General features: G+C 39.6%; 1 protein-coding gene across 1 annotated transcript in view; it reads left to right on the top strand.

The window, feature by feature from the left end:
* The first annotated feature begins 492 nt into the window (after positions 1-492).
* The window catches only part of TXNRD1 (thioredoxin reductase 1), a 25,626-nt gene continuing 5,959 nt past the window's right edge, over positions 493-20,159 (top strand). The window contains exons 1-11 of the mRNA XM_010021239.1: positions 493-619; positions 3,230-3,352; positions 6,940-7,012; positions 7,127-7,246; positions 7,896-8,038; positions 8,167-8,282; positions 10,139-10,364; positions 12,026-12,118; positions 13,738-13,814; positions 15,432-15,588; positions 18,362-18,469. Of these exons, the coding sequence (XP_010019541.1) occupies positions 3,266-3,352; positions 6,940-7,012; positions 7,127-7,246; positions 7,896-8,038; positions 8,167-8,282; positions 10,139-10,364; positions 12,026-12,118; positions 13,738-13,814; positions 15,432-15,588; positions 18,362-18,469 (1,200 nt within the window). The 5' untranslated portion in view covers positions 493-619; positions 3,230-3,265. The remainder of the gene's footprint in view (positions 620-3,229; positions 3,353-6,939; positions 7,013-7,126; positions 7,247-7,895; positions 8,039-8,166; positions 8,283-10,138; positions 10,365-12,025; positions 12,119-13,737; positions 13,815-15,431; positions 15,589-18,361; positions 18,470-20,159) is intronic.

Raw genomic sequence — 20,159 nt, 5'->3', positions numbered from 1 at the left:
GGAGTGGATGGAAAAAACAACTATATCAGTAAATTGAACTGAAAGAAGTTTGCAGGGAACTATTTGCAAGAGAAAAAAAAACCCTTTTAATTCATTTTAAAAAGTATGAGACTGAAAAAATACAGCAGATCAGCATGAGAAAATCTCTTTCTGGGCAAGAAAGGTAAAAACAATAGTTCTGCTTTAAGACTGAAGTTTGAGGATTAGCCCCAGCAAATCTGATTTCCTTGCTTTGTTCCAAGCATGTTGTTAGATTGGCAGAAAGTACTGAAATCCCAGCCAACTCTTGTATGGGATTTTATTAAAGAGAAAAATATAGCAAGTCATCCTAACGTTGCAAATGACTCATCAGTAGCCTTAGGAAACGCTCCCCCCCGAGACAGGCATGCTGCTGATGAGGAAACCACGAAGCTGCCAGGCCACTCCCCCAGGCAGTTTCCCTTGAGGAGCGCTGCCTTCATAAGGGAGGTCTCTCCAGACACTACCTTATTTTACTCTTTATTTCACAGAGGGAGCACAGAAGCTGCAAGAAGGGCAGTGGCATGTAACGGCAGAAAGTTCACAGCCATTTGGTTTTGTACAAGAGGAGCAAACAGAAGAGGATGAGAAAAGTTTAAAGGTAGGGGGAGGTATGTTTTGAGTTTGTAATTTAGTTTTGACATTGAAAGATAATGAGAATAGAGACTTTCTTTTTAAAATTGTAGTTCTTGGGAGAAGAACGGAGGAGATCCATGAGCAGGATGGGATTGTGGTCATGAACGACTTTCCGTGGTAAATTGGATATGGAGCTTGTCCTTGTCCTTGTCCTTGGCCAGCCTGCAGTGGGGTTCTGTGAGGTGGTTTCGAAGGGGAAGGCTGTAATGTATTTTTAGTATGTTTTCATGAAGCATGATTATGAAGAACTAATGAAAAACGAACCAAACTGTAGGGAATAAAAGCTGGAGTTTCTTAATCCATGTGAAAAGAGAAAGCATTTTTCTTAAAAGAAAAAGAGAAGTAGCATGATACAAGTAGTGATCGAAGCAAATTTTATGAGTAGGTGTTGTGGTTTCTCTATATGCATCATAAAGATGATACCGTTCTTAGTAGCTGGGTCTGATGACTGTGTGGGACTTAGTCTGCCCTTAAATTTCACACCATCCTGTCGCCACTGAGCAAGCAGGAAGGTGTACGTTGGGAAAGAATGGCACACCTTGTCTGATTCTGTGCCCCAAAATATGAATAAAGTGAAACTGCATATCATAATACAACATTTGCTCCTTTTTCACTCTTATTCTGCAGTACAGAGTTTGAGCCTGGCCAATGGCTGTGTTGGAAAACCAGAAAAAAGGGGAACTGAGCGCAGAGTTGATTCAGTGGTAGGGTTATATGTTGGGGTGGTGGAACAGGAGGAGAAGAGGAAGGAAGATGAGGTATTTTCAGATGTTTTCACAACAGCCACAGGTGTTTTCTAGGTTTTGTTTCTACTATTAACATCCTACTTAGGGTTATGAACTACTGTTAAAACGTCACTTTCTACAGGCAGATGCACAGACTGTATTTCTCTGGCATTGCTGTGTAACTTGCTGGAGGGATGGAGGATTTTTGTCTTTGCTGGCAGCATTTCTAGGGTAGATGCAACTGTACTTACAGAGAAGGAGGGAATAATCTAACCTCAGAGGAAGGCGACAATAGAATGAGTTGAGCACCAAGAGCTGCTTAATGTAAAATAAAAATAAGGTTAAAAGAAAAAGGAAACTTCATTGTTTGTTTGTTTGTTTTTAATTTTCATTCCTTTTTTGCCATGACTATTTCAGTAGTACTGAATCAAGTCCTACCTAGTTAGGCAGATAGAAACAGTTGAATAAAAATGAGCAGATTTGTGGAGTGAATCAGTATGGGTTTCTTAATTTACTTTTTTGGTCCTGAAAGTGTTGTGATTGCTTTAGTTGATACTTACTGATTCACACCAGCTGAGGAGTTTGATTTTACTCACTCCAGTCTTTTCCTGCAGTTAGAGAGGCACCGAGAATTTTGTCAGCCACTCCAAAGGCTTGCAGGTCCAAAGTCCTGATAAACTGAAGCTTCACAAATTAAATAAAAAGGCTTATTTTGGAAAGAGTATATGAAGACAGTGCAGTGTTCTTCATGGCAAATAGCTGTCAAAATGCATTTTTTTGTGGTAGTAGTCATGTGATTTAAAAAAAATAAATCTCATGTGAAATTGTAGTGATCACACTTGATCCATTTGATGCCAAAGTTAGTTATGATGCTAAATCATAGAACCATAGAATAGCTTGGGTTGGAAAGGACCTTAAGATCATCTAGTTCCAACTCCCCTGCCATGAGCAGGGACACCTCGCACTAAACCATGTCGCCCAAGGCTCTGTCCAACCTGGCCTTGAGCACCGCCAGGGTTAGAGCATTCACAACTTCCTTGGGCAACCTATTCCAGTGCCTCACCACCCTCACTGTGAAGAACTTCTTCCTTATATCTAATCTAAACTTCCTCTCTTTAAGTTTGAAGCCCTTACCCCTTCTCCTACCACTAGAGTCCCTAATGAAGAGCCCCTCCCCAGCATCCTTGTAGGCCCCCTTCAGATATTGGAAGGCTGCTATGAGGTCTCCACGCAGCCTTCTCTTCTCCAGGCTGAACAGCCCCAACTTTCTCAGCCTATCTTCATATGGGAGGTGCTCAGTATCAGAGCACTCATAAACACAGGCACGTTACAAAAATGTAGTTTTCAGAAATTTTCTTCTTCATCCGGCTCTGCTCATTCAGTTGGTAAGGTTGGTAGTTGCCAATTATTACAATGTTTTATATGATTGTTGTATTTTGCTCCTAATATATGCAGGAGGAGGGGAAAAACAGCAATTAGGAAAGGCCAGGGCAGATGAGAAGAATAAAATAAATTGATGGAATGCTTGTGTCATCAGGCATGTATCTCAACCTGGAGTAGGGAGTATGAGGAGGCACTGGAGTTGCATTGATATGGAAAACTAAGCTCTGCAAGGAAACCTACGGCTCCAACAGTCGAGAAAATTCATAGTTTAGTATCTAGTAAGTTCGGAGCCATTCAAAGATGAATTAAGAAGATGAAATTTTGAAAAGCTAATTAAAAGCAGAGCTCAGAAAATTGAGATGCACTTACATTCCCTTATCACAATATTTGCTCCTGAAAATACTAATTTTTGATCTCTGTGGGTAGTGTTTCATTGTTCCCTAATCCTTTTTGTTTTCCCTGTCCAGGCACATAAGGAAGGCAATCCTTGGAAACAGAGAGAAATGAATGGGCATACAGCGGTGCCACATTCCTACGACTATGATCTCATTGTCATTGGTGGGGGTTCTGGTGGTCTGGCAGCTGCCAAGGTATGAGAAAGAAAATACAGATTTATACTTGCCTTGTAAGTAGGTGGGTGACATCCTCAGCGTCTTGGATCTGGGTATCTTTAACACTGTAGGGACATAACATTTCTACATGTTCAGTGGCATTTCTTTTGAGCTTACCGCCAGTTATACAATAGTAATTTCCTTATATTTTGAAGAAGGGAAACATAACAATGTCATGGTATAATTCTTAGTAGAATGAAACTTGGTCCCCACTACTGGGAGATGATGCTGTTGGAAAACACCAGGTAGGTATCTCAACAATGTTTATTAGTAGTTGAATTAAAATTCAACTCATAATTGAAAAAGTTTTTAAAACTATTCAGAATTAATATTGGGAGGTTTCTGGTTTTATTTGAAAGTAGTATCTTTTCAGAAATAGTTGTGAATGTTGTTTTGTTTCTTGACAATCAGGGAGATTTTGTGATTTGTGAGCTTACATAGTTGTGTAAATGGAGATTTTGCCTGTACTTCAGCAGAGTTAGGATCTCGCCCTTCATTTCTAGGACCTGGTACTTCCTGCTTGTAGCCAAATAATTTATGATTCTAGGTTAGGGTATTGCTTTCAGAAGCATATCTAGAATTAAGAGAATCCACAGTGGTGCAGAATATACCAGCTCTTAGGGTTGTTATTATCCCAGATACTTGAAACTTGCTGAAATTTAATGTAAGTCACTAATTCTCCCTTATATCAGTAGTTAGGCACATTGTGCCTCTTCTTACTGTGTCAGAATGAACTATTTAGAAGTGAATTGAGTGTTCCTTAGAAATAATGCTATTTTGTTGCTCCAGACCTAAAGCTGGATTATTCCTCTAGATAGGAGGCATTTCTTTTGTTCTTGGGAAGTGAAGAAGGTAAATTGAGAAGTGAAAGAAAATGAGGAGAAAATATTTCAGCATAGAATGGGATTCACACCAAACCTCGGTCCCTTAGATGAACTTCTGTTGTAATGGAAAAGTGTGGTGCTGAGTGGTGGATTGTAATGTGCCATATGTCCATGATCTATTCCAGTAATTTACTGCTTTTACATCAATAGGCACGGTATTGTCATGGAATAGGATGGAAGATAAGATCACTATGAGGGCAGTGAGACATTGGAACAGGTTGCCCAGAGAAGCTGTGGCTGCCCCATCCCTGGCAGTGTTCAAGGCCAGGTTGGACAGGGCTTGGAGCAACCTGGTCTAATGGAAGGTGATTGCCCTGCCCATGGCAGGGGATGTTGTAGCTAGGTGATCTTTAAGGTCCCTTCCAACCCAAACCATTCTGTGGTTCTGTGATCTATAAAAACTCTGGTATCCTGCAAAGAGAAGCAGACACTGGTTTTCAGAGGATGGGGATGTTGTAGCACAGAAGAGAGTAACTAGTAAAAGGGAGCTTGCAGTAGTGCAAAACCAATCTGCAGTAATAAAAAGCCATCTGTTGAAGTTTCCATAAGGAGACTGCTCTGCTTTGTTGTATACATATGGTAGGTGATGAAGCTACAGCAGTGATGTTTATTGCATCATTTTTCAGCTGTGGGACAGAAAAGGTATGTAGCTAGGAAGATAAATTGCCTTATTCCTTCAATTCTCAGTTTAAAGTATATTGCTTATTAGTGTTCTCGAGTGATTGCAGAGTAGAGCAGGAGATGGTAGAGCAATAAAGTCAACACACTATCAAGAGTAGTATGTGTATTTCAGATCAGTTTCACGAAGCCGAAGTGAAACTGGTTTATACCCATGAACTTCTGACTTATTTGAATTTTCTTCTAATGTGAATTAAGTGCTTTAAAAAGCAAAACAAAATGAGGAAAAAAAACCCAAACAACTACTACACAACTCTTATACCAAGTTCCAAATATCTACCCTGAAGTGTGCAGCAGTTTATCTAGGTTGATTAAATGTGTGCTTTTCACTATGACACATGCAGCTTTGTGTGCACGTCTTCCTTTTCCTCTCTGTATTGTGTCCAAGGTTGTATTTTTGGAGGTGTCTCTCCAAGGTGAGTGCAAATGCTGCCAAGCTGACTTTGTGCAACCCACTGCAGACAGACTGAAGTGCCAGGCCTTTACTATCAGTTCACACAGGACAGCTCCAGCCTTAAGCAACCTTGTTGTGTTCATGCAGCACTGCATTGCATGAACACAAACCAGTAAGGTTAGAGAGCCTGCGGGGCAGGTTTTGTTACTGTGGGCATATCATCCTGCAGAAGTGGTTATATCTGCTTGTGGTCTCTATCAAGGTGGCAACACAATGCTGTGCTGTATTATGTGAGCGTGTAGCTGAGTGTAAGCTTGGGAATCCATGCATTCTACTTAGCTAACACTAGTAAAGCTCTTCTGAGCTGGGTGTAAGAGTTGTCATTATAAAGGAGCATTAATAACATGTCTCAGTCCCTAAGCACCTTTCTGAGGAACTTTCTCAGAGGTGCGACTGATGGATAGAAGATTCCTTCTTGGCAAGTCTTGACCTTTATCAGAAGCAGAAATGCAGTACATTACTATTTTCCAAAGGTGTCAACAGCCTTCATTGTTTGAAATATGATTTGTATTTTGCATGAAATAAGATACATTTAAAATAGAGATTCTGATTGTTGAGTGTTTGGATTAACAAGTATTACTGGTAAAGTAATACTGAAGGCTGCCTAGCTCCTCCCAAACCAAACCCAAGGCCTCAGGGTAGTATGCTGTGCCTATACTTGTCGTTGCTTGCATGTCTTAAGAACTCATCATGTGATGCAGCAAAGTTGTGTTTGCTCTAAGCATTAAACTTATTTTGCTGCATCTCACAGGGGAATCCATCGTTGTTGTTTCTCCGCTATGTAGTACTTACTTAAGTGTTTTTCTCTGGTACCAGTTATCACTGATGGTTTTTGCCTTTTTCTTTAAAAGCACAAAGTGAACAATGGAATCAGTATAGAAATTCCAGTTCTCAGTACCATTTACACACAGTGATTGTAGATTTGCTAATGAAGCTTCTCAGGGGAAATAACATGAAATAAACTATCACTTCTCTAGTCTGGATGAAATCTGCACAGTAAAGTAAACTTACTAAAGGTTGTCTAGCTTGAAGAGCAAGAGCTGGTCCTGACAACTACAGATTGTACTTAAGTGTTTCCTTCTACAAGAAAAAAAGTTTGGATAAGCACAGTTGTGATGCTTCACCACATGACTGCTTATGTCACTGTGTGTTATCGTTTCAAACAAATGTTTGGGAAACCATCTGTGAAGGGAAAACTGGGTTAATGAAGAATTGGTTAAATATGTAAAAAGTAAATGGCCTGTTGGGAGGTAGTGTGAACAAACCGACAGGATGGAGAAGAGGAAGTTTGACTCCCAGGTATTCTGCGTATCCACTGGTGCCATGTTGTTGTGTAGCAGGAAGAATGCTTTTTTTTTTCCTTTCATCTTTTTTTTCCTATTGAGTGTACAGATTAATTCAGAAGATTAATGACTGTCTGGCTGTTCCCTTGCAAATCATTCATTATTCCTTAATTAAAAGTCACAAAGCTTTTCAGCAATGCATGAAGTTATCATCTACTCCAAATTTAACCTCTAATATTTAGATATGTGTCTTAATTTGTTTTGCAGGAGGCTGCCAAATATGAAAAGAAAGTGATGGTGCTGGACTTTGTCACGCCTACACCTCTGGGAAACTCATGGGGTAAATTTCTCTTCATTGCAAACTTGTTGTAAAGGAGCTTTACTTAGAGACTCTGATTCTCCTTTGAGATCAGCAACACTGATGTGAAAAACACATTCTCCTCCTCTCTCTCAGGTCTTGGAGGAACATGTGTAAATGTGGGCTGTATACCTAAAAAATTGATGCACCAAGCAGCTTTACTGGGACAAGCCTTGCAAGATTCACGTAAATTTGGATGGCAGTTCTCAGAAGAAGGTAAAGGAGGAGAACACTTCAGTTTTGTCATTTGTGCTGAAAACAGAGGTTTTTTTCACAATGAAGCGCTTGTTGCAATTCAGCATCTGCTGGCTTTAACAATGTGAGGCAACTTCAGAGAGATTACACAGAAACTAAGTGCTTTTCAAGTCTAAAGCCATGATGCTTATTGCCTTGCAGCGTTTGATCTGTTTATTAGTAGCTTCTGATCACATTAGTGTTTGATAAGATTGCTGTGTGAATAAAAGCAGTAAGGTATTACTCTATTTCTAAATGTAGTGCAACATCTAAGGAAATACCCCGGAATGTCCACTGTTAAAACTTCCTGATAATTGCAGGCAAGGATTTCTTTTCCCTTCCCTCAGTTGCTGTCACTACTATATAAGAAGACAAATTTTATTTTATATTGGCTCTAATGTGCATGTGTCAATAGAAAACTATGGATAATGCAGTAAGTCTAATTTTCCATGGCTTATGTCATGTCTGTTCTGCTGTGACCTCTCATGTTGTCTACACTGATGTAATTATTTGAATTTCAGTAGTTACCCTGGAATAAAAAAAGAGTAAGACAGAGGTGGCTGGGTCATGAAAAAAAAAATCTGAGGAAAAGAAGACTGAAAGATGAACCTTTCTCTTTTGTTTCTAACAGTCAAACACAACTGGATGACTATGACAGAATCTGTTCAGAATCACATTGGTTCACTGAACTGGGGCTATCGGGTTGCACTGAGAGAGAAAAAAATCACATACGAGAATGCATATGGAGAATTTGTTGGGCCACACACAGTTAAGGTACTCCTTAACCATGTTTGCTGGGTCTTCCTATAGTACTTTCTGAGTATAAATGCTTTTAAAATAGAATATTTTTTCCTTTGGTAGGACTGCGAAATACTCACTTTGGACTAATACTTTGTCCACAGGCAACAAATAAAAGAGGAGTTGAGAAGCTGTACACAGCTGAGAGATTTCTCATTGCCACTGGTGAACGACCACGATACCTGGGTATACCTGGAGACAAAGAATACTGCATTAGCAGGTAATACCAGGGAGGAATATGAACTCATTCACCATGTGTAAATGCTTCACCTGTAATAGAAAGTGGTGAAGCACGAGCAGGGCTGCTTGGTTGCTGGTTTTCTTTCCTATGTAACTTTTTGTTAGACGCAAGTAAGCACAGAACAGCTATAGACAGATTTTAAAGTACAGAAAATATTAGCATCTAGTAGACAGCTATAGAGACATTTTAAGGTACAGAAAATACTAGTGTCTGGTAGACAGTACAGGATTGTGGGTGGCTGATCAGGATGGTTCTGTCTCTGACCGATAATAGCAGTAACTGAGAACAACATGAATCACGTGCCTGTCCATTACAAAACTAATTCGTCAGCTCTGTCCCAGTTCCCCGTACACCTGCTTCCTCTCTATTCCTTATGGTCTTTCTGTTCACATACTGAAGGTTTTTTTGGTAATGAAGAGCACAGTCTGCTTGGAAGAAATCTCCCTGCTCAAATACCAAGGAAAGTGGGAGTTGCAAAGCAGTTGATGCTGTGAAGCCAGTAGAAATGTATCTGTCTTCATGCATCAGAGCAATCTTGAAACTCAACCCAATTTTTCTCCAGCTGCTTAGTGAAGTTAATTCAGCTTTTGGGAAAACTGGTTTCAAATGTCTGATTAATTGTTAAGGCCCATGAATTCTAGCACAATTTTGACCAAGAATAAAAAAAGTGATATGCAGATGAAATGTGTTTTCGTATCAGATTAACTTTTAAGTTACTTAATGCAGAATCGGAAGTTGGAATTACAGGCTTGTAAACCTAAAGCAATAAAATAATTAGCTGGCATAATCTGTGTGAAATTAAAACACCATGTTGTATGTTTCCCTTCTAATAAGTATTACTGAAATTAAAGGTAACAGATAATACATGTTGCCTGCAAAGTGGTGCTTGAAAATAACATTAAAGCCAAAGAGTCAGGAGTACAAGAGTTAAAGACTATCAGATTGAGGCAGTCTGTGTAATCTTCCCTGGGTTCCCTGAGGGATAGGAGCTATTATGTAGCCTTTAATTATACAATCACATTTTATTCCGCTACAACGTTTGCAGAGAGCATCTTTGTAGCCTTTGCAGTTGTTGGCTAAGATAGAGACACTTGCTTTAGATTTAAATTTTTGGAGAACTGCATTGTCAACCTCTGCTTAAATACCTGTTGAGCAAGCGTGATGTTTCCATGAGTCCCTGCTTCCTTGAGAAGCCCTAGCTTTATAGTCTAGGTCCAAAGTGTGGTAGATCTGACGTAGCTTGGTGAAGCAGTTGAAAGAAATGGAAAGCAAGCACATAAACATATCTTCCATAATTTCCTACTTCTGCCTCTGCCTGTGGCTTGCATTCATTTACTTCACTGTCTGTATATAGTTGGCACTGTTTATAATGCTTTAGTGAAAGGAGAAGTCTTTGAAGAACTGAATGTGGTATTTTTACCATAAAGCTGAACCCCTTCCTCTTTTTTTTTAGCTCTCAAGAGCTAAAATTCCCAGGAAAATATATTTGTAGCAAGATTCACATTAAAAAAAAAAACCAACCAACTTATCCTTTGTTATCAATTTGTCATAAGTTTCTGGGCAGGGGATGGGGGGAAGGACAATTTTTGTGGTGATACAGAATTTTCATACTCCTTTTTTTTGGTGTGTGTGTGTACTCCTAATTAGAACTTTCTAATCTGTCATTGCAGCTGAATTCCCTCAAAATTAAATTATTGGGTTTATTTAGTGAGCAAGAAGGAGGAATAAAGTCCTATTCTTATAGAAAAGAAACTAGATAAATATAAAGCACAGTACATCCTTCTGGTTTTGTCTAACTTTCTTCTCTTTTTTTCCCCCATTTTTGTTTTTGCCAGTGATGATCTTTTCTCTCTGCCTTACTGTCCAGGGAAAACCCTGGTGGTTGGAGCCTCCTATGTTGCCTTGGAATGTGCAGGATTCCTTGCCGGTATTGGATTGGATGTCACTGTAATGGTGAGATCCATTCTCTTAAGAGGATTTGACCAGGATATTGCAAACAAAATTGGTGAATATATGGAAGGACATGGAATCAACTTTATTAGGGAGTTTGTGCCCATTAAGGTAAGCTGCAAGTGTTACATGACTTTGTGAGATTACAGAATTCATTGATTTTGTTAGGTGAATTAGTATATGTTGCATTCAAAATGTTGTTATTCTTGTTTATTGTGGTCCTGCAAATGTTGAATATATTTAAATTCAGAAGTTGTCCTGAAATCTGTGAAACTTCTTGCAGACTTATAGTTAAGCAAATATATTATTTCTTTTAAGATCAGGGCCAGTGCATCACAAACAGTCATACCTTTCATGCTGGTTCTCAAATTCTCAGCCAGCAAATGCTTCTTATGTGGCCAGGACCAGTGAGCTATCTGAAAAAGTAAATGGGGTTCAGAAGTATCCATCTATATCCTTTACTTGGCAGAGTCCTTAAATACTTGCTCGGTTTTTGTTGGATTTGGTAGGAGTACTCATGCAGCTAGTTATGTATAGGCAAATTCAGGTTGAAAAGCAGATTAGTTAAATTCTGGAGCTTTTCTAATGTAAAATTGCCTTCAGAGGGTGCTTATTTTTCTTAATGTCTTTTCACTATAGTTAGTGCTCAGTTATTATGAAATGGGAAATAATGTGTTAAGCTATTTCCAATTTGATGTTAAGCCAGCATGCTAAGGAGTTTAATGCTTTGGGGATTAAATCATTAAATTGAGTGCAGACTATTCCTTTTCACCCTTACCACTATCAAGAGTAGCTTAAAAACTGCTCTTGCCAGTAGCCATGCTTTGGGTCTGGCCGTCTCTCTCAGAGTGTGGGAGATTTGCTGAGATAAGTCAAAGTGGATGTTTCAAGGGATTTTGGTTTGACGCATGTTTACATTGCAGAAATCCCATGTTGTATGAAAAGCAGGGATGATTATCTAGCTTTTCTTTCAGGCATAGCTTTTTGTAGGCTCTAATGGGTGATGAGAAAGGAGGAAGCTCTTTTACATGCAGGTGAGCTTCTCCAGGCACACCCTGTGAAAAGCAGTCCCTCACCCTATTCACAAAATGCTCTTTTGTGTATTTTGCCCTGACCCTTCACTACATGACTTTGATTTCAATAGAAATTAAATATGTGGTCCTGTTTCAAGTTGAGAATATCCTTAAACTTAAATTGCTGGATATGTTTTTAGTAGGTCGTCTTGTCTCTTTGAAACACTGTTTTTGAAATTTTGCATATTGTGCTTATTAAAACCCTTCCTTGGGATGTTTGAAGACAGAAAAGGAATTATTATAAATAATGCTGCCTTTGAACAGGAGCAATTTAAAACAGTGATCCTTTAAAGTCAGTAGGATGGCACAGGCGGCTTTTTAAAATTAAAAATATAAAAAAAAAAAAGGACAGGAAAAACTAGAACTTTGTCAGAAACTTTGCTTTTTCTCTCTCTAAATACTGAATATGAAGCAGGAAGTAGGGAAGTTGTTGAAAAGCACTTTTTCATCTGTAGAATGAACACTAAAATTTCCTGGAGTTGTGTTGCACATTTGCGTGTCTCTTACATTGTACAGCCAGCTGTAGGAAGCAAGTGGGCACCTTGCTTTTTCCTAGGGGAGGGTAAGGAAAGGACTGCAGCTGAGGACAGTAGAAATGAGGACAAAATATAACCCACCTGTGTAGCTTCAAAAAGATACATTTCCATATATTTATTTGAAACTAAACCTTTTTTTTCTGCCCCCCCTCCAATGTTGTAGGTTGAGCAGATTGAGGAAGGAACTCCTGGAGTATTGAAAGTTACATCCAAGTCCACAAAGGGGAATGAAATAATTGAAGGGGAATACAATACTGTGAGTCCTGTCTATAAACATACAGAATGTAAAATGTCCTTCCATTTAATGCTGAGACTTTTGTGGGCTGTGTTTATCCATAATTTAGATTTTAATTATTTTAATCATTACAGTATGCTAATTGGACAAATCAATGGGTAATTAATATGACTAAAGTCCCAGAATCCATGGGCGCTGGATCACTTGCATGCCTTTGCAACCTGTTTCTTAGCTTAGGCATGTAGATGAGCTTGGTCATGTGGAATCAGTTGCAAGATTTTTCCCCAGTGGGATATTTGTCATAAAAGATAAGTAATGATTTATAATGGCTTTCTTAGTAACTAAAGCATGTTCTGGAGTTAGCACAAAACAACGGTCTGTGCAGGAGCTGAACAAACAGCTCTCATGTCGTCTTCTTAAGACCTCTGGTTGACGCAGCATCTTCATAAAAACAACACCCCGTGGCAAGTCAGACAACTTCCTGACACACTTAAAACAGTAAAATTGCAGTGGGTGGATATGTCATTATATGTTTGATTGACTGTTTCCGTCACCTCTCACCCCACTCATTTTCTTGGGCCTTGATGATGAAAGGAAGAAGAAAGTAAGTTGTGAATAAATTATTTGGAACTATGCAGAATGCATAAAGACAAACATTTGCAAGCCTGGGAATTTAGATTGCAAATAATATGTGCCAGTGACCTCATTTACCTGTATAGTGCACCAGTCATCCCAAAACGAGGACATGCCTCAGTGCATCCAAGGGCCAGTATTACGAGAAAGTTTACAAAAACAGAAGTGCTGTTGCATAGTGTTGCAATACTATTTTTCCTGGTCCATAGCAGTGAAAGCTTTCTAGCTAGCAAATCTTTTCATTAAGGAAACATCTGGTTTGTTATTGCTATTGCATCTTTCACAGAAGTGATGTCACTCCTCATAGCTATGAGCTGTGTTGGATGCATTTTAAAACCTTCAGCTCTGAAGATCTGGCATGTTTGGTCATCTAAAAGACTTGACACAGATCTCTGTTTCCTTCAGCACAGTTCTTAGTTGTCGTATGAGGCATTGTATAGTTACCTGGACAGTTGTCCAAGACTGCAAAGCACATAACACTTTTCCTTGTGGTAGTATAGGCTGGAACTTTTTCTACTTGTTAAGGTAGCCAAGGTGATAGGATGTGTAGGAATTTGGCCTGGTCTGTCCATCATTCTGAGCAAATGTTCAAACAAATAATATTCAACAAATAATATTCTTTAACAGTGACTTGGCTGAGAGACCCTTCCTTTTATAGAGCATTTTGAGCTTACCTGTTCTAGTGGGACATGTAATAACACTTCAGTATAGAAGTTGAGGAGATAAGGAATCTGACCCTAACCAGTTTGTTTAGAATGCTCTAGGGGTATTTTTCCAGGGAAAGCTTTTTTGCTGTATTTAATCTCATTAAAACCTGGTATTGTTAAGTCATGGTAGTGGTGTGGCTTGTCTTGAAGTCTGCGGATGTACAATGGGTCATAAGCATACACATCTTAATGTGACCAAGCCTTAGATACTAATCCTTAGTATATAATGAAAATAATAGCCACATGAAAACGCACTTTTGAGGTTTTAAAAACTCAGTAACGGGCATTGCTGTTTTGCAGGTGCTGCTAGCAATTGGAAGAGATGCATGCACAAGGAAAATTGGTTTGGACAAGGTTGGAGTGATTATCAATGGAAAGTAAGGACAGATGTCTGTATAGCACTCACTGTGCTGAGCTTGTGTCACTTATTGTTGCAATGGTACTGGTGCATAGACATTTAAATGCTTTGATGAAAAATTTGTTTCCTGTTTGCATAGACTTGGATAGGAGACTGTGTAGCAGTTAACTGCATTTTCTGCTCTATTACTACCACATTTGCTTTTTTGATACTGCAGTGTTAATTCCTAAATGCTGGGGGTCAAAAGTGTCTGTTCCATTCTGTCCAGGCTTACAGGGCAGTTTCAGCTTCTTCTAGTGACAGAGCTTTCTAGAATCTGTCAGGTGTTCCTTGTGCTCTCTTAATCCCACGTCCTTGTTTTTCTCTGTACCATTTCTTGGGGCAGAGATCTGTTTGTTCATACAGGCTTTTAGTGGCATTTGTTTAATGAAAATGCTACTATATGCTTATTTTGAAATAAAAGGTCAAAGTAGCATTACTTAAACTCATAGTTGGAGTTTGATGTGTTTTAGGTTTTGGAGGAGCTTATTTCTTGCCTTAGAGCAAGCCTTGGGAACGATCTGTCTCCTGTAGAGGAGCATTTCATGTTCAGTGTAGTGAGACTGTTGTACCAGGGAGTGGAGCTATCTGTAATATTTTCAGTTTTGGTAACTAGAACATTTTCTAGGCATGTGAGATCTAGATGATCTTGATGACACAGGATCATGAACTAGATTTGGTAGTCTATGGATAAACAGTGCAGAGGGCAGCTTATGTATGAACGCAGTAAGGGAACTGTTGCGACGTTTTGAAGTGGATATTTTGGTCCACTTAAATTCAGCAGACCCATGTTGTCTTTTGTTACGGTACACGCCTTTCTGACATCAGGACACCTATTTCTAGCTTAATAGAATGAAGTATAAAATTGTTAGCATAAACCATATATTTGTTAACAAGAGCAAAAGTGAGGAGGTTGAGTTTTAATACAGGAATTGCTGCTGGTCCCTTAAGTAGCTGTGTGACTGCTTCTATGCCTGTCTGTTTAGGTTTCCCTGTTACATGTGTTTCCTGCAGTGATTACTGCACTATCTCATTTATTAATGAAGTAGGAAATACTAATAATTAAAACCTTCCATTAGGTCAGCACACTTATAGCTAAAATCTTGGTGGCTGTCCCTTAAGTAGGGTGTCTAACAGCTTGACCTGTCTCTGTGTAGAAGCCTGAAGGGTAAGTTAGTAGAAACTGCTTCAGCTACTGGACTGGAATTTCAGCGATGGAGAAATTCTTTTGTCCTACAGCTCGAGTGGGAGAATGTCTCTTCTTGTCATTCCTCAAGGTTGCCAGTACACAGCTCACGGTAGAGGGTGTTTGAGGAAAGGATTTATACCTCACCAGAGAATTGATTCAGGAGATTAATTGCAACTTCACAGGCTACCACCTTATCCAGTGTGTAGATTCCTGTAGTTTTGGTCAAATTTGTACTGCTTTACATTCTTGTCCAAGTTCGTAAGATTGAGAATGTGGCTTCTTTCCTTCATGCTTCAGATACATGTCTTTCTCTTAAAGCTATAGGGCCTAACTCCTAACTGGAGGTTATTTATACCTCCAGTCTTCACAGAACACTCAAACCTTTTTTCTTGTTAATTCAAATTGCAGAACAGGAAAAATTCCTGTCAACGATGAGGAGCAAACAAACGTGCCGTATATCTATGCAATTGGAGATATACTGCAGGACAAGCTGGAGCTCACACCAGTGGCAATCCAGGCAGGAAGGTTGTTAGTTCGAAGGCTTTATGCTGGAGCAACCACTAAGGTAAGGACCTAATTGCCACAAAATGCTGTCATTGCTCTAAGACTTCTAAATGCAGTGTGCAAGTCTGCTTGTTTATGGAAAACTTGGTAGGCTTTTAAGGATTAGCTTTGATCACTTTAATTTTCTCCTTGCAGAGATACTACTGCAGATATGTTCTGCAAATTGTGTAAGAAGAAATTAATACCGTACTGGATTAAGCAGTAGTTTCTTTTTTTCCTATTAAGAGGCTTTATTTTTCTTTGAGTAATAAAATTACCTGAGATCATTTAACTTGTTCTTAACTCTGCCACCTTCCCTAGAAGTCAATAATCATTCCCATCCCACTAAATGCTTTAACTCTAATTCATAGGCAGTTTACTAAGCCTACATACAGTCCCTGAATAGAGTGCAATAGGGATTTGAGATGCTCTTAATTTTCAGTGTTACCACCACTAATTTTTTCAGTTCTCATCCATGTGTTCAATGTAGTATATAGTTCTGCTTATAATTGAATGTAAACACAAAGGAAGATGAAATGTACCAGTAAGCCAGCAGGTATTTATACTGAGAAGTTGAATTCATCAATTCAGTGTTTATTTCATACCAGTGCAATTGTAGGTTTCAGTCAAGTTATGCTAGTCCAAATGGGAGTAACATGGGTACTCATTTACACCTTAACTTTAAACTAGGAGGAGAGTGCCTTTAAAGAACTGTTATCCAGGCACTACTGATGTGAGAGCTTGTCTCACCTTCATAACCAGAGGGCAGGAGCATAAAGGGTTTTCGCTTTCAGAGCCTGCAGTATGCATATCAAGTTCAGCTGTCGGCCAGATATAGAGCTTGATTGAGTTGTTTATTTTAGGTTGGCAGGTATTGCAGTAACAGAATCCTGCATCAGTGTGCCTAATGTCATTACGTCAGCCAGGCCGAGTTTAAGCTGGAGCCAGACTTTTTTTCTTGCTGCAATACTATGGATATGTCTTAATTTATGTTTTATGACAGATAACTGTCTCTCAAGGTATGAAAATCCTTATGGTGCCAAAGAAAGCATCATCTCTTTCAGCGAATCCAAGAAATGAGTAATTACTTAGATAGGAACATGTCTTACATTGCTGTTGTAACAAATCTGGAAGGGGTGATCGTATGGAACATAATGAAGTGTTACAGATAGGTGGGAAAGAATAGTAAGTAACATCTCAATTGATCCCTAGTCACAAAGGAAGTAATTAGAGTTGGAATCCCTAGAAACTAAAATTACTAGGAATTAAATAGAGCTGACCAGCCTGCTAGTCTGCTGTGCCACAATGACTAATCTGCTGGGTACGGGGATAGCAGTGGATGTTCTTTGACTCAGGTAAAGACTTCTGGCAGTGTCTCCACAACATTCTCATAGACAAACTGATGAAGTACAGGCTGGATAAGCGGGCAGTGAGGTGCATTGAGAACTGGCTGAACTGCCAGCTTTAAAGGGCTGTGACCAGCTGAATGCCAGTCGCTCGTGGCGTGCTATAGGGTTAGATACTCAGTCCAGTACTGTTTAGCATCTTCATTAATGATTTGGATGATGAGACAAAGTGCACCCTCAGCAGGTTTGCAGATGATAGAAAACTGGGGGTAAGTGAATGATGCAGCCAGTGTTTGTGCTGCCACTCAGAGGGACCTTGTCAGGCTGGAGCAATGGGCTGACAGGAATCTCATGGAGTTCAGCAAGGATATGTACAAAGTCCTGTGCCTGGGAGGGTGTAACCCCATGCACCAGCACAGGCTGGGGGCCTACCAGCTGGAAAGCAGCTGTGCAGAGAAAGCCTCAGGAAGGTCTGGAGGACAAGTTGACCGTGAGTCAGCAATGTACCCTCATGGCAAAGAAGGCCAGTGACATCCCGTGCTGCATCCTGCAGATGCAGCCTGGCAGAGAATTGCCAGCAGATGAAGAGGTGAAGTGACCTTTACCCCTCCACTTGGCTCTGGTGAAACAAGTTTGGATTTTGTGTCCAGTTTGGGGCTCCCCCAGTACAGGAGAGACAGGGCAAGTCCATCAAAGGGCTATGACTAATTAAGGGACTGGAGCAAGAGGAGAGGCTGAGTCAGCTGGGAATTTTTATACCCTGCAGAAGACATGGCTGTGGGGCTCTTATGTCGATGTGTATTTATACCTGATGATAGAGAGTAAAGATGGAGAGTCTTGCACTCTCTCCAGCAGTGCAAGGACAAGAGGCAATGGATTAAAACTGAAAACCAGGAAAGTTTCTTTTAAACATAAGAAAAAACTTCTTTACAGTGAGAGTGATCAGGCCCAGAGGTTGCCCAGAGAGGGAACCTCTAGAACACACTAAAGCTCCAGTGAAGTCAGGGTCAGTGTTTGCCTCTCACGGTATGTGATTGGGCACACAGTATCGGTTCTAGTTCTAGCTGTGCCCCCAAATAGCTGTAGTTCATGTCTTTGGTTCTTTGGCATTGCCTGGGCCACAGTTGATAAAACATGATGGTTTTTGGATGGTGGTGGTTTCTTTGCAGCATCCCCAGCTAAAAATAGCATGCTTTGTAGAAGCAGTTCAATGGTCTACTTTTTATCTCCTGTTTGATCTGTGATCTGGTACGTTTTTAAAAAGGGCATTGGATTTCCTCTTTCTTTTAATCTATGCATACTAATGGCAGTGTGGCTTTAAATTGTCTTTCTGTTTAAGGATTAGGAATAATCCAACTTTCTTTCCTGTCTTCAGGCTGCTGAATTTTTACCCACTGTGCTGATTTTATTACTGATGTTGTGTTGTGTTTTGTTTCGCATGCCACGCAGTGTGACTATGTGAATGTTCCAACTACTGTGTTCACTCCTTTGGAGTATGGAGCCTGTGGGTATTCTGAAGAGGCTGCGGTGGAGAAGTTTGGGGAGGAAAACATTGAGGTAAATGCCTTGGATTCATCTGGATTTAAAGTTTCCAATTTGTAATTTAAAATAATGTCAAGAATCAACTAAAACAGCATTCTGTGCTCTGATGTAAGCCAGGAGGTGACTAGGTACATTTTTATCTTCCTATGTTATAAAAATAGTCCCCAATTCCAATAGCTCTAATTGCAGATAAGTTCCATTTTTAGCAAACGGGGCTTGAAGGTGGAATATTTGGTTTAAAAATAAAACACGGTTTCTTTGTGTCTGTAAATACTTAAGGATAAATTAAAGCTGTGTATGTGCTGGAAGCAATACATAGGTTTTAATGTCAAAGTGGATGGAGCTTTTTGCAGCTACAGTGTGGCAAATTCCTTGCCATGGTGATTTTTAGTTTATAAAACCAAATATTATGCTCATTTTTTCTATCTTGACTACGCAGGGAGGTGTGTGCTTAATTTTACTCACGTGAGTAATCCTTCTAATTCACTGGCATTGCTGATCAAGAGTGAAATTAGACATATGTAAGCATTTAGTGCCTGAGGCTGTTCTTACAAAGCACTGTACAGAAATTACAGAAAGCATGAGGGGAGGGAATCTGGCAACAAACTGAACTGTTACGTGCCATGAAGATCACCTGAGGAGAATTATTTGGGGAAATACACAGATAAGTTGTGATTCATGACGCTGAGAACTTGTCTCCCTTTTAGCTTTGTCAACGAGATTTTTTTGAATTGGACTGTGGCAAAAAGAAGTAAATAGAGAAGTGTGTCAGGTACTGTTAACTTGGCTACAGGGCAAAAGCTTAAGTTCTTTTCTGCCCACAAAGTTTGTACATACCCATTCAAATTTTTGTCACTGAGTCGAAGTCTTACTGGTCCATTGTGGGACACTGGACTCTGTTGTGGAAAATGCGCTTTCGATTTCCAAAGCCAATTTTTGAAATGTGCATCCAGAAACATTTGTGTCTGAGAGAGGGTTAAGAACTTACTCAGTTTATTCTGACCTCTTCGTCATGTCACCATATTGGCTTTTGCAAGCTTCAGTAAGATTATCGAGTTGCATCTGTCATTCAGACCTGATAAATTTCAATTTCCGATGGCGATATTTATGAATGCTTTGTAAGCCATTAATGAGGAAAAACATTGAACTATCTCTCCTAGTTCACTAAGAAATGTATTTTTTACTGGAATCGTGAGCAACTAAAACTTTGTTTCAAATAGTAATCAATTTGAGATTAGCTTGTAGTGAGAGCTGTTGGGAGTTCCAATTAGAACTGTGCCTTAAAACACCCCATCATTTTCTGAGATACATGCTGTACAGGTGGGCGAGCAGCCTTATCTGCAGTTACGAAGCTGTCCAGTGATGGTCTTTAGGGCAGACAGGCGTATGTGGTGGTGGTTTTTTTAATGTGCTTTCCATTTTGCACTGATACATAATCATCTCATCTGTCCTAAACCCAGGCTCTGAAGCTATTTCTTCCCTTTTTCTGCTCCGAGAAATATCTTTGCCTTTGTTCCAGGTAGAAGCAGACGCAATACAGCCTTCTGCAAGCAAAGGTTGTAATTGTCTAGGTTAATGAGAGCATGATGAACTGCATCCGGGAAGTGTAATATGCTTATGGCTTTTTTTTCTTCTTTTTTAATTATTGGATGACACTAGTGCTTGTTTTGTAGAGGCTTCCTTTGACATTCATCAAGGGGAAAGA

This window comes from Nestor notabilis, unplaced genomic scaffold (genome assembly GCF_000696875.1).
Source record: "Nestor notabilis isolate BGI_N333 unplaced genomic scaffold, ASM69687v1 scaffold2339, whole genome shotgun sequence".
NCBI classification, from domain to species: Eukaryota; Metazoa; Chordata; class Aves; order Psittaciformes; family Psittacidae; genus Nestor; species Nestor notabilis.
This window is presented reverse-complemented; position numbering and strand designations above follow the sequence as displayed.